Here is a 17,467-nt window from a genome sequence, read left to right as displayed (position 1 = left end):
CACCTCACTACTCACTACTCTGCACTCACTACTCTACTCACTACTCACTACTCTACTCACTACTCACTACGCTGCACTCACTACTCACTACTCTACTCACTACTCTACTCACTACTCTGCACTCACTACTCACTACTCACTACTCAACTCACTACTCACTACTCTGCACTCACTACTCTACTCACTACTCTACTCACTACTTACTACTCACTACTCTACTCACTACTCACTACTCTACTCACTACTCTACTCACTACTCACTACTCTGCACTCACTACTCACCTCACTACTCTACTCACTACTCACTACTCTACTCACTACTCACTACTCTGCACTCACTACTCGCTACTCTGCACTCACTACTCAACTCACTACTCACTACTCTACTCACTACTCTACTCACTAATCTACTCACTACTCTACTCACTACTCACTACCCACTACTCTACTCACTACTCACTACTCTACTCACTACTCACTACTCACTACTCTACTCACTACTCACTACTCTGCACTCGCTACTCTACTCACTACTCTACTCACTACTCAACTCACTACTCTACTCACTACTCACTACTCTACTGACTACTCACTACTCTACTCACTACTCACTACTCTGCACTCACTACCCACTACTCTACTCACTACTCACTACTCTACTCACTACTCACTACTCTGCACTCACTACTCACTACTCTACTCACTACTCTACTCACTACTCACTACTCTGCACTCACTACACTACTCACTACTCACTACTCTACTCACTACTTACTACGCACTACTCACTACTCTACTCACTACTCTACTCACTACTCACTACTCTACTCACTACTCTACTCACTACTCTACTCACTACTCTGCACTCACTACTCACTACTCTACTCACTACTCACTACGCTACTCACTACTCACTACTCTGCACTCACTACTCTACTCACTACTCACTACTCTACTCACTACTCAACTCACTACTCACTACTCTGCACTCACTACTCTACTCACTACTCTACTCACTACTCTACTCACTACTCTACTCACTACTCACTACTCTACTCACTACTCACTACTCTACTCACTACTCTACTCACTACTCTACTCACTACTCTACTCACTACTCTGCACTCACTACTCTGCACTCACTACTCTGCACTCACTACTCACTACTCTGCACTCACTACTCACTACTCTGCACTCACTACTCACTACTCTGCACCCACTACTCACTACTCTGCACTCACTTCTCTGCACTCACTACTCTGCACTCACTACTCTGCACTCACTACTCTGCACTCACTACTCTGCACTCACTACTCAACTCACTACTCACTACTCTACTCACTACTCTGCACTCACTACTCAACTCACTACTCACTACTCTACTCACTACTCACTACTCTACTCACTACTCTACTCACTACTCTACTCACTACTCACTACTCTGCACTCACTACTCTACTCACTAGTCAATACTCTAATCACTACTTACTACTCACTACTCTACTCACTACTCACTACTCTACTCACTACTCTACTCACTACTCTACTCACTACTCTGCACTCACTACTCACTACTCACTACTCACCTCACTACTCACTACTCTGCACTCACTACTCTACTCACTACTCACTACTCTACTCACTACTCTACTCACTACTCTACTCACTACTCACTACTCTACTCACTACTCTACTCACTACTCACTACTCTACTCACTACTCTATTCACTACTCTACTCACTACTCACTACCCTGCACTCACTACTCACTACTCTGCACTCACTACTCTACTCACTACTCACTACTCTGCACTCACTACTCACTACTCTACTCACTACTCACTACTATGCACTCACTACTCACTACTCTGCACTCACTACTCACTACTCTACTCACTACTCACTACTCTACTCACTACTCTACTCACTACTCACTATGCTGCACTCACTACTCACTACTCTACTCACTACTCTACTCACTACTCTGCATTCACTACTCACTACTCAACTCACTACTCACCACTCTGCACTCACTACTCTACTCACTACTTACTACTCACTACTCACTACTCTACTCACTACTCTACTCACTACTCACTACTCTACTCACTACTCTACTCACTACTCTGCACTCACTACTCACTACTCTACTCACTACTCAACTCACTACTCACTACTCTGCACTCACTACTCACTACTCTACTCACTTCTCTACTCACTACTCTACTCACTACTCACTACTCTACTCACTACTCACTACTCTACTCCTTACTCACTACTCTACTCACTACTCACTACTCTGCACTCACTACTCTGCACTCACTACTCTGCACTCTGCACTCACTACTCTGCACTCACTACTCACTACTCTGCACTCACTACTCACTACTCTGCACCCACTACTCACTACTCTGCACTCACTTCTCTGCACTCACTACTTTGCACTCACTACTCTGCACTCACTACTCTGCACTCACTACTCACTACTCGGCATTCACTACTCTGCACTCACTACTCACTACTCTGCACTCACTACTCTGCACACTCACACTCTGCACTCACTACTCTGCACACTCACTCTGCACTCACTACTCTGCACTCTGCACTCACTACTCTGCACTCACTACTCTGCACTCACTACTCTGCACTCACTACTCACTACTCTGCACACTCACTCTGCACTCACTACTCACTACTATGCACTCACTACTCAGCACTCACTACTCACTACTCTGCACTCACTACTCACTACTCTGCACTCACTACTCACTACTCTGCACCCACTACTCACTACTCTGCACTCACTTCTCTGCACTCACTACTTTGCACTCACTACTCTGCACTCACTACTCTGCACTCACTACTCACTACTCGGCATTCACTACTCTGCACTCACTACTCACTACTCTGCACTCACTACTCTGCACACTCACACTCTGCACTCACTACTCTGCACACTCACTCTGCACTCACTACTCTGCACTCTGCACTCACTACTCTGCACTCACTACTCTGCACTCACTACTCTGCACTCACTACTCACTACTCTGCACACTCACTCTGCACTCACTACTCACTACTATGCACTCACTACTCAGCACTCACTACTCACTACTCTGCACTCACTACTCACTACTCTGCACACTCACTCTGCACTCACTACTCTGCACACTCACTCTGCACTCACCACTTTGAACACTCACTCTGCACTCACTACTCTGCACACTCACTCTGCACTCACTACTCTGCACACTCACTCTGCACTCACTACTCTGCACACTCTACTCTGCACACTCACTCTGCACTCACTACTCTGCACACTCACTCTGCACTCACTACTCTGCACTCACTACTCACTACTCTGCACTCACTACTCTGCACTCACTACTCACTACTCTGCACACTCACTCTGCACTCACTACTCTGCACACTGCACTCACTACTCTGCACTCACTACTCTGAACTCACTCCTCTGCACTCTGAACACTCACTCTGCACTCACTACTTTGCACACTCACTCTGCACTCACTACTCTGCACTCACTACTCTGCACTCACTACTCACTACTCTGCACACTCACTCTGCACTCACTACTCTGCACACTCACTCTGCACTCACTACTCTGCACACTGCACTCACTACTATGCACTCACTACTCTGCACTCACTACTCTGCACTCTGAACACTCACTCTGCACTCACTACTCTGCACACTCACTCTGCACTTACTACTCTGCACTCACTACTTTGCGCTCACTGCACACTCACAGCAGCATTGAAAAACAAGGGTTTGCCATTATTAATATAGTTCACTGCAATAACCTACTTTTCTTAGCCTTTGACATGTACTTTACTAAGAACCGGCATGTTAATAAATATATAAGGCATGTTAATAAATATATAAATACGTGCGACGGAAATAAAACAGCATTGAAAAACAAATAACTCTTACTGCCCCCGGAATCCCGCCGCGGCCGCACCGGAAGTCAGGCAACGTCGCCTGTGACGGGGGCGGAGCCGCGTCCTGACCGGAAGAGGAGGCAGGCGGAGGAAATGCGTCGAGCGGCCCGGGGCTCCTGTGAGCGGTGGAGAGCCCCGGGGCCGACAACAGGAGGTTGCGCACGTGTTGCGGGGCTCCCTTGACCAAGAGGGAGCCCCGCGAAAGGAGCTGCCAAGAGCCGCAGCGTCAACTCTGCCTGCCCGTGCTGAGAGCGGAGTACCCCAGGTTGCCACAGTAAGTTTAAAAGGGGGGGGGGGGGGCGGTGCACTCGTGTGTGTGTGTGTGAGCGCGTGTGTGTATGCGTGGGTGGGGTTCTGTATGTATGTGCGTGCGTGTGCGCTTGTGTGTGTGTTTCTGTGTATGCGCATGCGTGTGTTGTGTGAGAGCTTCGCGCAGCGCTCGTACTTGTGCGCGTGCCAGTTTGGAATCGCCTGCGCGCGGCCAGGAGTGTCTCCTGGGAAGCAGACACGGCCACAATAAGTTCTCGGCGGAGACGCGCTTCCGCGCGGCTAGCCGAGACCTAAAAAAGTATACAATACTATTATATACCAACTGGGGATAAAGCGCAAAAGTGGTAAATCAGGGGTTAGGTGAAGGGGGAGAAGTATGGTATATAGAGGTAAAGGAGTTAAGAGTCAAGGGGAGTTAGGGGGACGAAAATATGCATGAATGACAGTGAATGGCCTTTAGAGTGCCAATATGTACCAAGGTGAACAGCCATGCAATTTAACTCAGTTTTTAAGAAATCCTCTCTGAGCCACTTCATCACTTAATCTACACTGAACTGGGAACAATGTTAGATTTTAGTATAAAAACAGTATAAATATTAGAGAAGTAACTGCTTACTATGCCAATCATGGCCTTATCCATATCCACTACAGTTGGAGGCCAACTCTAATGATAAAAGAGATAGTCAGAAAGAGTTCTCCATGAAAGACAAACTATGGTAATTATTGAAGGTTTTCTCAGGTGCAATTTTAGTCTCTATGACCAAATCAAGTGCAGTGGTGTCCTTATGTCCACAAGGTCAGACCCATATAAAAGCAGTGTTGGACATGCTGTAAGGGTATTATACTGCATTTGTTAACCAATAATAAAGCATTACATACTATGGAAGATAATCATTTTATCACCAACAACAGTTCATGCTAATTCCACATTGTTTCTGAAAATTCATTTTTATTATCTTGTTAGGTCAAGCAGAAATCATAGTATAGTTCTGCCGCTCATGTCAACACCCTTACCAAAGCCATTAAGTTCAAAGAAAAAAAATATCTATTTGCACACTCTAACAATCATCATCAGTTGGCTTTGTATAATGTTTGATGATAAGGGTTTTAAAATATATTATGATGTAACTCACCGGGTGGTCCATTTAGGATACTCAAACTGAAATCACTCATGTCTTGTACATTTTTACATGGAAAGTTCGGACTTTGAAATAACAGCAAAACTTGTGGGAATTCTCTTTCTGCATGGAACTTCCCATTCCGAGCTATGACTGTGTTAATATCTGGAATTTGTGGTACTGTCACTCATTTTATATGAATCCTCAAACAAATTTGAAAATTCATGGTATGAACATCACTATTAACTCATTCCCTATAATGAGTGCTCGTAAATATGCTTGGCTCAGGATTCACTGAGGCAAATTAGCTTGAAACTGGGTTTATGGAACAGCAAATACGTATCCAACAATCTTTGATCAATGACAGATACGAAATACATATAAAGAAGTACATGTGTTTAAAAGGTCGCATACAGGAAATTGAAAAAGAACTTGGACAGACAGTACTTCGTGCCTGAGGGGTGGGCTGGATTGAAAGATCAGGAGTTATAAAGAATAGATAAGGGCTGCCTAAACCAAAGAGCAGAGAGGTTACTAGTGTGAAAAGAATGGTCCGAAACAGTTCATACTATGTGCCCAGTCAATGCATAAGACTTTAGCCTGAATAAGCTCTGAAATGTGTGCATCCACAAAACCAAGATGGTGCAGAAGATTAAGAATTTAACCGTGGATCCAGGCCTGGTCTTTTATAGATAATGGACAGAGTGTGTCTGTAGTTCTCTCCTAGCAAGATAACCATGAGCAACACAGTGCCACACAGAGTATTCCTCAGTGTTTGACAAATATATATTAACGCACTGGTTATACTAACCTCTTCACATGATTTTTCATCAATTGTCTGATCCAGCTTCTGGTGAGGAACATTAGGTATTGGTGACTGGAAGAAACCAAATCAAAACCAAAATGTTAAAGAAAAAAATATTATGGGTGCTTGTGATTGTTGTAGGAAGGTGGATATCTGACTATATGGTTACCCCAACATTTTGCCTAGTGTTTTGCTGGTTTTCGACTTAGTTGGCCTGGGGTCCTGCTATTCAAGTCCCCAGGCTATCGGCTCTCTATAAAATGGACACTATGTACTTTAGGTACATACCTGATTGGGAATTGGGTCCCCTCTGTGAGCCCCTGTATAGTGTACCATAGGTACCCAGGGCATAGGTGCATCCAAGGCCTACCAGGGTCTACAGCATGTATTATGCCACCCCTGGCTGGCCATCCAAACTGACACCACAGGCTGATCACTCAGCTTGGGTAAGGTGGTGTAATCACCCCTTACTTAGATATAGTATACCTATATCTACCTTATATATAGACACATATGCACCTATAAGTCACTCCTATGGTATGCCTCGACAATCCTGGATGCAGAGTGCTTGGTTTTATGTGAAAGGGTGCTCTGGCATGAGCTGAGCCCCTCTGCAGCGTTCTGAACCATCTCCTTATAGCTGTTCTATGATATAGCCATATCATATACTCTTAAGTGCATTATAACCCTCACGGTTAATGCTCACTTTGGTTTGGCTTTATCAAAACATGTCATGTAAGGTGTCAAACACTTTGGAATACTGCCCCCCCCCTGCCAATTCTGGCATCGGGGGTAGCATTCCACCCTTCTAGAGGGAGAAGACATGTTGGTTACTGCTTTACCAGGTTAAAGTTAAACAGAGCCTCAGCATCACAAAATGGATGCTGCTGCCACAGACACGAGTCTGACCTCCTGCTGCTGGACGAAATTCCGGCAGGGTAGGCCTGGACAATAGGTTTCCTGCCTTGGGAGGTGCTAGCACCTCCCCAGACAGGCTTTTAGTGTATTGGGGCATGGAGGGCTGCAAAACGAGACACTGCCTGGGGCACACAAGGTGCTCCATGCATAGCCCGGTTCAAACCAGTTGCTGGGGCACTCCAGCCACGCTCTGGCGCGAAACTGGACAAAGGGAAAGGGGTGTTTAACCACCCCCTTCCAAGCTCCACCCATAGGAGGGACCTAGCAGGTAATCCAGGCCCTAAGATTAGTGTAAAGATAGGAGCTGTGTCCCCAGGACTTTAGATTATCTGATACAAACTCTTGGACCTTCGACGTTCTATTTCGACTAGAAGGCTGAAGACATCTTCCTTGTGGTCAAGGAGTGACCACCCTGTGCAAACAGGCACCATCAGTAACTTGCCGGTCTGCTTTGTCGCTGCTCCCGATGGATCCCGAAGACTCAGTGACACAGGAACTAGACTTCCAGACTTCTCTGACTCCAACCCACATCCACAGCAAAGCTGAGACCCGTGGCAGACACTAGAGACGTGGGACCGGACTCCCTGGATATCCTGCATTTTGCTAACAGCTCAACTACCAAGGTACCCTTGCAGTTGTGCATTTGAGTACGAAAAGCCCCAGACCCGAGCACCATTTGCACCGAAGCTCAGCACCCCTCACTCCACGAGTGCCGCGTGGGGCCCGCTCTTGCATTTCAGCTTGATGCGTCTTCCCGGTTGCTAGCCCTCTGGCTAGTGAGCCCCCTGAAGACAAACCTTGCTTTCCTGGTTGCTCCAGGCTTGCTCCAGCTTCCCTGCAAAGGAGAAACTCCCCAAACCTTGCTGGTCTGACCGGAAGCCCATCTTCACTTCCTGCGTGGATTGCGTTTGCCAAGGCTTGTTGGGTCCAGTCCGGATACCGACACCGCAGTCAACTAGATCCTTTGTGGCGCAGCTCGAATCCAGCGCCTGGTTGTCGTCGACCCCTTCTGGTCCTCGTGGCTGCAGAGTCAAGCTTCACCTCTTCACCTGAGATCATCGCAACATCGCCTGGTTCCTTCCTGGTCACTGGCTAGTGACCCAGACTCTGTCCCCTCTGCCTTCAGGTTCTTCAGTTTTTCGATCCACCCTTGGATCCACCCGGACACTCTTCCTCTGGCCGCCTGCAGCACTTCTTTGCAGATCTCCATTGAAAGCATCGACGAACAAGTTACTTACCTTCGGTAACGATATATCTGTAAGAAACAGTAGTTAGTATTAGATTCCTTACCTTAGAATATCCCCAGGCGTCAGTCTGGATCCGGAAACTTTTGCGTAGCAGTACCCCTGCGCGTCGGTAGGCGTCGTCTGCAGGCGTCCCCTGCGGCTCCGCGTCGTCGGCGTCGTGCGCCGTGATGACGTCGCTGGAGTATATAGACGCCGCCTCCGCGCGCTGACGTCAGTTCTTTGCACACAGCTTTTCCGCGCCAGAACACGCAGAGCCATGTGAGAACTAACACTGGTGCCATTTGAAACTAGGGCCCTGAAAGGGATGTCCTTAACCCTAGGTATCAGTTCGCAGAACGGGGAGGACGGGTGGGGCGGTAAGGAATCTAATACTAACTACTGTTTCTTACAGATATATCGTTACCGAAGGTAAGTAACTTGTTCATCTGAAAGAAACAGGTTAGTATTAGATTCCTTACCTTAGAATAGATACCCCAGCAATACCAACCCCGGTGGTGGGTCTGCGAACCAATACAATCCTACACCAGAAAATCCTGGAGGACCGAACGGCCAAAGAAGTCGTCCCTCCGGACTTGACTGTCCCGGCAGTAATGCCTCGCAAAGGTGTGCAGCGAGGCCCACGTAGCCGCCTGGCAAATGTCCTGCAAAGGGACTCCCCGGCCCAGGGCAGTAGTAGCCGCCGTGGCCCGAGTGGAATGGGCCCTCAGCCCAACAGGAGGCTCCTTCCGAGCCAAAGAGTAGCATGCTTTCATGCACAGGACGACCCACCGAGAGATGGTTCGTTTCTGTACTGCCCTTCCCTTCTTCTCACCCACGTAGCCAACAAACAGTTGGTCATCCACCCGGAACTGGCGTGTGCGATCCATATAAAATGAAAGCGCACGTTTTGGGTCCAGACAATGGAGCCGCTCTTCATCTTTTGAAGGATGCGGAGGCGGGAAGAAGGAGGGTAAGGTGATGGACTGCCCGATGTGAAAAGCAGAAACTACTTTGGGCAGGAAAGAAGGCCTAGTCCTAAGAACCACCTTGTCAGGATGGACGGACAAGAAAGGAGGTTTAACAGAAAGAGCCTGGAGCTCACTCACTCTCCTGGCAGAGGTGATGGCAACCAGGAAGGCCGTCTTTAAAGTGAGAAGACGGAGAGGACAGGAATGAAGCGGCTCAAAGGGAGCACACATCAAGAATGTCAGAACCAGGTTCAAGTCCCACTGAGGCATCACGAACGGAACAGGTGGATACATGTGCGTGATGCCTTTCAAGAATCTCAGTACAATAGGGGACTTGAATAAAGATGGCTGATCAGGTAGCCTTAAGAAGGCGGAAAGGGCAGAAAGGTAGCCCTTGATAGTGCCCAGAGCAGAGCCCTGCTGGGCAAGACAAAGAAGGAAGAGGAGAACCTCGGAAAGAGGGGCAGAAAGGGGATCCACAGCCTTTGCTGTGCACCATGCCACAAATCTGTTCCACCGGCAGGCGTATACCGACTTTGTGGAGGGACGCCTGGCTGCCAGAATCACATCACAGACTTCAGGAGGCAAGTCGAATGGCCTCAACTGTCGCCGCTCAATCTCCACGCATGGAGGTGGAGGCTGGACAGGTTTGGGTGGAGGACCGTCCCCTGCTGCTGCGACAGAAGGTCCTCCTGAAGGGGCAGGCGGATCGAGGGACCGACTGACATGCTGAGTAGCTCGGGATACCAGTATCTTCGAGCCCAGTCCGGAGCCACAAGGATAACATGGGCCCGGTCGCGCCTGATCTTCTTCAGCACTCTGGGCAGAAGTGGTATAGGCGGAAAGGCGTACAACAGACCGCAACTCCACTCGCGCCGAAAGGCGTCGCCGAGCGAGTGCCGTCTTGGAAACTCCAACGCGCAGAACTGATGACATTGCGCGTTCTCTTCTGCGGCGAATAGATCTAACCAAGGCTCTCCCCATTGCTGAAAGAGGCCGTTCGCCACGTCCGAGTTCAGACGCCATTCGTGATCCACCGAGCACCGACGGCTGAGTTCGTCCGCCCTGGCGTTCAGAGAACCTGCCAGGTGTTGAACCGTCAGAGTCACGCCCTGACGTTCCAGCCATTGCCAGAGGCGCAGAGCCTCCTGGCAAAGGGTCCACGACCCCACACCGCCCTGTTTGTTGCAGTACCACATGGCGGTGGTGTTGTCCGTGAACACCTGCACTACACTCCCGTTGACAAAGGGGAGGAATGCCTTCAGCGCTAGGCGAATCGCCCGCAGCTCCAACATGTTGATATCGAGCCGGGACTCCGCCGGAGACCAGATGCCTCTGATCTCCGCCTCTCCCAAGTGGCCTCCCCAGCCCTGGAGGGACGCGTCCGTCACAACTACGTGCTCCGGTTGGGGAAGGGAGAGGGATCAGCCCCTGACCCAATCGCGGTCCGTAAGCCACCACTGCAACTGTCTCGCAGTGCCCTCCGAGATCAGGACATGGTCGGACAGGTTGCCCTGATGCTGGGCCCACTGAAACTTCAGGTCCCACTGCAGAGCCCGCATCCGCCATCTGGCGTGATGCACCAGAAGGATGCAGGAGGCCATCAGCCCCAGAAGCCGCAGCGTCAACCTGACCGAAACCTGGGACAACGGCTGAAAGATGGGAATCAGAGCCTGAATATCCCGGACCCGCCGTTCCGGAGGATAAACCCGAAACTGCGCCGAGTCGAGAACCGCTCCGATGAAAAGGAGCTTTTGAGAGGGACACAGGTGTGATTTCGGCACATTGATGGAAAACCCCAGCTCGTGCAGGAGGTCTGCCGTCATCTGAAGGTGGTGGACGACTGTCTGGGGCGAGCCCGCCTTCAACAACCAGTCGTCGAGGTAGGGGAAGACCGAAACCCCTAACCGGCGCAGATGAGCTGCGACCACCGCCATCACTTTCGTGAACACCCGTGGGGCGCTGGTAAGGCCGAATGGGAGCACGATAAACTGAAAGTGCCCGTGGCCTACCGTGAACCGCAGGTAACGCCGGTGGGCCGGCAGGACGGGGATGTGAAAATACGCATCCTGCAAGTCCAACGCCACCATCCAGTCTTGTGGGTCTAGAGCAGCCAAGACCTGAGCCAAAGTCAACATCTTGAACTTCTCCTTCCGGAGGAAGCCGTTGACGTTCCGTAGGTCCAAGATAGGACGTAGGCCCCCTTTGTCCTTCTTGGGTACCAGAAAGTAGTGGGAGTAGCAACCACACCCTACTTCTGGCCCAGGAACGCGCTCGATGGCCCCCTTGGCCAAGAGGGCCGTAACTTCCTCCTGCAGAAGTGTCAAGTGGTCCCCCGATACACGGTGGTTCTGCGGTGGCATGGCTGGAGGTGTGGACTCGAAGGGGAGGGAGTAGCCCCTTCGGACGAGCTGCAGCACCTACCTGTCCGACGTAATCGTGCGCCAGCGGGAGTGGTGATGGCGAACCCTGCCACCCACTGGCGTCACATGGGCCCGAAAGCTCGGACTAGGAAGATTTGGAGGCTGCTGCGGGGGGAGGTGTGGACTGACCTCGCCGCTGTCCCCTACCGCCACCCCGGCGGAATCCACGGCCGCCACCGCGCTGAGGAGCGTTCTGCGGTGCGTGGCTGGCAGCACGTGTGGGACCGCCCCTTCCGTGGCCACGAAAGGAGCGAAACGAACCCGTCTGCTGGCGCTGGGTCGAAAGACCCAAGGACTTGGCCGTGACCCTGGAGTCCTTGAAGCGCTCAAGCGCGTTGTCCGCTTTGTCACCGAACAGGCGACTGCCATCGAAAGGCATGTCCATGAGGGCATTCTGGACATCCGGCGAGAAGTTGGCGGATCTCAGCCAAGCATGGCGACGAATCGCCACTGTCGTGGACATAGCCCGCCCCAGCGAGTCGGTCGTGTCAAGACCACACCGTATGGAATATCTCGCCGCGTCCCGGCCTTCAATCAAGGCCTGGTTAAGCTTGTCCCGCACCTCCTGCGGGCATTGCGGCATACACTCCGTGACCGTATCGCACAGAGAGTGGGTGTAGCGGCCTAAGAGGCATGCGGTATTGCAAGACCGCAGTCCTGCACTCAAAGACGAAAAGACCTTCTTGCCAAATTGGTCATAACGCTTAGATTCCCGATCGGGCGGGGCCGTCGGGAATGCGGACTGGGAAGTGGAGGCTTGGATCACCAGACTCTCCGGGGAGGGATGGGTGGAGAGGAAGGCAGGGTCGTCCGAACACGGACGGTGACGCCTGGCAACGTTTCGGTCAACAGGTGAACCGGAAGCGGGCCTGGACCAGGTGCCCAAAAGGACATCCGTCAGGGCGTCATTAAACGGCAGCAGAGGCTCCTGTGGGCATGACTGCGGTTTAAATACCTCGGTGAGGATGTTAGGCTTCACCTTAGCGACGGGGAGCTCAAGGCTCAAGGCCTTGGCAGCCCTCATCAGTACCACCGAATAGGCAGCCCCAGCCTCCGACGCCACAGTGGGAGGCGAGACAAACCCAGGGTTATGCGACTCGTCCAGACCACTGGCCTCACCTAAGTCACCTACCCAGTCCACGTCGTACTGGCATGCTCGTGACAAAGGGTCCTCAGACCCCTCCCAACCCTCTCCATAATCGTCCTCATCGCCATAGTTCGAGTCAACGATATAGACCGGCTCCTCGGAGCCAAGGGGCCCCAACGGCGCCGGACTCGGCGTCGGACGATGCCGGTCCGACTCCGCGTCAGGAGTCAGAGAGGGAATGGGGGTGGCGCCGCGCGGCGCCGGAACCCCGACGCCGGCTGGAACCGACGGCGGAGTCACGGCGCCGCGCGGAGGCGGCACCACGGGTTGCCCCGATGGAATCGGCGCCGGAGAGGCCGGATGACCAGCCGGCGACGACCCTGAAGGGCCCAGCGGCGCCGGGGCCGGAGCCGCCGGCGGCGTCGGGGCCGGAGCACCCGGCGGTGTCGGGGCAGGTGCACCCGAACCGCTCGGGCCCCCAGACGGGACCGACGGGCCCGCAGGCGCCGTAGGCCCCGCCGGAGGAGACATCGCCCTCATAGCCATGAGGAACTCCTCAATCTCCTCGCGCGACGCGCCTTCCCCAGGGACCGACGGGTATGGGGCAGACGGCGTCGGCGACCCACGCGGGGCCGCGGGGGTGGGGCCACCCGAACCCCCGGCCGCATCACGCGGGCGTCGGGGGGAGTCGGGGGTACGATGACGACGCCCCGACTTCTTGCGCTTACCTGAGGAACCGGAGGAATGGTGGCGACTCCCGGAGCGCTCATGGCGGCTCCGCGATCGTTCTCTCGACCGCTCCCTCGACCTCCGACCGGACCGGGACCGCTCTCGACGTGGGGCCGACACCCGGAGCTCGAGCAGCTTGCGGGACCGCTCCCGCCTAGCTTTACTTGTCAAGGCCCGGCAGTCGACGCAGGACTCCACGTCGTGGTCCGCGCCCAGACACCGGAGGCAGAGTCGATGGTGGTCGGTGACCGACATCAGGCGGTCGCACCCGTCGCAACTTTTAAAACCGGGCATCCTACCGGCACCTGAAGATAGAGTTAGATGTAACAAAAACGTGGTCAAAAGACCGGAGTACTGCTCTTCGGATCTGCGCTAACTGGCGCGGAAAAGAGAAGAACTGACGTCAGCGCGCGGAGGCGGCGTCTATATACTCCAGCGACGTCATCACGGCGCACGACGCCGACGACGCGGAGCCGCAGGGGACGCCTGCAGACGATGCCTACCGACGCGCAGGGGTACTGCTACGCAAAAGTTTCCGGATCCAGACTGACGCCTGGGGATATTCTAAGGTAAGGAATCTAATACTAACCTGTTTCTTTCAGATAAAACCCGACACCAAAAGGCACCTATGCACCCGGCTTCCCTGGGTGAGGTAACACGAGTACTCTGGTGCTCCCGTGGGTCTTGACTCTCGCGGTGTCCTAGTCTAAAGGGGTTTTGTCATAGTCCACCCGGAAGTGCCCTAAAAGAGTAACTCTGTAACTTCTTCGTTCTCCATTATGAGTCAATGGGAACCCGCGCCTGTGTTTAGACACTGCAGGAGTCTCCCGTGGGTCTCCTCCTTCCTAACCTCTGGTTGTGTAGTGTAGCCTCAGTGATTCCATAGGCCTATTCACTATTTCTGTAGTGGTCCTTATACCACTTACTTAGTATATGGTTTGTGAGGCCCCTAGGGCAAAACTGTATGTGTGCAACTTATCGTATGCTAATTAAGTAACTTGTGATGTACTTCGATCTCTGACCTCATAAAGAGTGCAGAGGGGTTGTGTTAGAAATAAATACATATATATTTGATATATACCTGGTGTGGTGTCCTTTCATTTGGTATTCAAGGGATTATAATTGGTAAAACAGCTGGCTTCACATGCTCTCTGAAGTTTTAGCCTAAGACTGCTGGTCCATGCTACCACTAGGATAGCTTGTCTATAAGGTTGACTTTCCAACCACCATCAATAAGGTTTGATTAGACTGGTGCAAGGTGCCCACTAGAATAGTGGATATCATATGCCAGGCTAACTTCTCACAATTGTGTATTACCTTTTTACAAATCCTTGAATTTTCTTGATGTGATCACTAGGTTTGTGATGGAATCAGAAGCATTAGACAACAAATAATGTTAAAAAATGGAGGTATGTGATTAACTCCTCAAGAAATTAATGTGACTGATGGGAAATCGAAAGGTATATGAGCATTTTAAAAATTGTTTCAGAATATAGATGGTAATTAAAAACAACAGATTTCTAGAAAAGTTCATGAAACTCTGGAAAACCTTTACAATACTTCTATGTACAGTTTGGGGATAAAGTGCTGAAGCAATATTAACATTGATGAGTGAAGAGGAAGAGATTTGGAATAAAAGAGCTAAAGCAGTGAGCGTCCTCGATTGTTTTAAGAGGGAAATAGGTACAAATGACATTGAACTGCTTCTCGAGTGGAGGTACGTAACAAAATGAACAATTTTATAAATATATTCTGCTTTTAGGAAGACCAAACTTCAATAAACTGTGAAATCTGTTTGGCTTTTCTCATATAAGCAGCATATATATTAGAGAACAAAACTACTTTCTGTTTCTCTCGTGGCCTCTTCGCTGTCCAATGCGGGAGGAAGACTCTAATGGTAGCAGAGAAAGTTAGAAAGAGACTTCCATGAAAGATAATCCTTCATAATTGATGACAGCTTTTTGTTGAACATGCTGTATGGTTATTAAACTGCATTTGTGACACAATAATACAGCATTACTTAATAGGAACCTAATACTTTTATTACCAGCTAGTGCTAATTCCTTACTATTTGAAGGGGCACTTTTATCATCATTTTTTGATCAAATAGGAATCCTTAAATAGTTTCCTTGGTCATGTTGACACCCTTAAAGAAGCCGTCCAGGGTAAAGAAAGAAATGTATTTTGCCCACTTGTGCATCTATAACAATCAGCAACAGTAGGCATTCTAACCTCTTTGCTGATGACATCAGCTGTTGTTTTAGATGTATTGTAACATCGTTCAGAAGACGTCACTCTTAAGATGTTCCTTTGGGATCCACTGATGTCTGTCACTTTTTACATCCAAATTCTATACAAAAATGTCAAAAAAGTTGTGGAAACACTCTCTCTGCATTGAACTACCCATTTTCAGCTATTGTTGTGTTAATACTTTGAATACCTTCTGTGGGAATTCTCTAAATAATGTGTGGTACTGTCACAAATCTTTACAAATCTCTAAATAAGTTTGAGGGTGCATAGTATGAATACAGAAGACAACTATTCATTCATAATAACTAATTAATGCAAACTCGGATAGATGGTGTAATTCATGTCTGAGGAGTGGACTGGACTAAAGGAGCAGGAGTAATAAAGAATGGTTGAGGGCCAGTGCCTAAAACTGCTCAGAAGATGGATGCCGGTAAATTAAAGGTTGACATGAAAATGATCAAGGCTGCACAGTCCTAAATCCACTTCATGCCTTTTAATTTACTACCGGGCACTCCCTGTTCCTTTCTTACACTTGCCTGTAATTGCTTTCTCTCTTAGTGATGGTTTTTCCATTTTTCTCTTCCTCTGAATTTCTGCTTTTTGTTTTTTCCTTTCTTTTTCTCAGTAAATGTCTGATGAAGAAAAATAAGTGCCGGTCCCCAAAATGAGTGTCAGTGGCCCTCACCAACTCAAATGAAGCACTAATAATCAGAGAACAGATGTGTGAATAGCATGAAGAGAATAGCCTGGAACAGTTTCTGCGATGCCAATGCCCAAGACTTCAGCCTCAATAGGTTCTGAAATGTGTGCATCAGCAAAACCAAGATGCTCCAGAGGGTGGATAACCTATGCTCGGGCCAGGTCCTGATCTTTTCTGTATAAAAGTCAAAGTATGTCTCTAATGTTCTCTCTTAGCATGATAAGCATTACCAACTCAGTGCCAAACAGGATATTCTTCAGCGTTTCTCAATAGTATATTAACAGACTTAATACACTAACCTTGTCATGGGGTTTTTTCTCGATTGTCTGATCCATCTTCTGAACAGCAGCACTGAATGCAGGTGACTGGAAGAAATAAAAAATCAGAGCTAACGTTTACAACAACAAAAATGATGTGTGCTCATCATTTTACATTTCAATTACAGACATCAAAGAATTGCAATTGCTCTGATCACTGGGTTTCTTTCTAAGCCTGAGAACTTTACCAGTGATGGAGCCATAAGTGTGAATATAAAATAATGTGACAAATGGAGGTATGTGATTACCTCTCCAAAAACTGAATTTGGCTGATGGGAAATGGGCAGGTGTATGAAAATCCTTAAAAAGTGTCACAGTATATAGATAGTAGTTGAAAAGAACAGATTTCCAGAAAAGTTCACAATATGGAAAAAAATGTCAATACTTTTATATAAAGAGTGCTGAAATGGTGATAAAAGAGATGGAAAGATTTGGAGTGAAGAGCTAAAGCAGTGAGAGTCTTAGAGAATTCTAAAAGGAAGTAAATAAGGTTGAAATACATTGTTTGTCATGTATGGATATTTAACAACATGAACAATTGTATAAATGTATTCTGCTTTTAAGACATCCAAGCTGATGCACCTGCTCTTAAATTAACAAGAATCTGTTTTGGTTTTTTAGCATAAAACAGTATATATTAGATAACAAACAACTTACTGTGTCCTTCGTGACCTTTTTACTATCTACTGCACTAGACT

At 49.4% G+C, this 17,467-nt stretch overlaps 1 protein-coding gene across 15 annotated transcripts in view; it reads right to left on the bottom strand.

Annotated features, from left to right (window-relative positions):
- The window catches only part of LOC144823590 (uncharacterized), a 739,799-nt gene that overhangs the window by 646,646 nt on the left and 75,686 nt on the right, over positions 1 to 17,467 (bottom strand). For all 15 annotated transcript variants that reach the window (XM_078682228.1, XM_078682261.1, XM_078682304.1 and 12 more), the window contains exon 12: positions 16,752 to 16,817. In XM_078682228.1, coding sequence (XP_078538354.1) covers positions 16,752 to 16,817 — 66 coding nt within the window. The remainder of the gene's footprint in view (positions 1 to 16,751; positions 16,818 to 17,467) is intronic.

Source organism: Lissotriton helveticus, chromosome 1_1, assembly GCF_964261635.1.
Source record: "Lissotriton helveticus chromosome 1_1, aLisHel1.1, whole genome shotgun sequence".
Lineage (NCBI taxonomy): Eukaryota > Metazoa > Chordata > Amphibia > Caudata > Salamandridae > Lissotriton > Lissotriton helveticus.
This window is presented reverse-complemented; position numbering and strand designations above follow the sequence as displayed.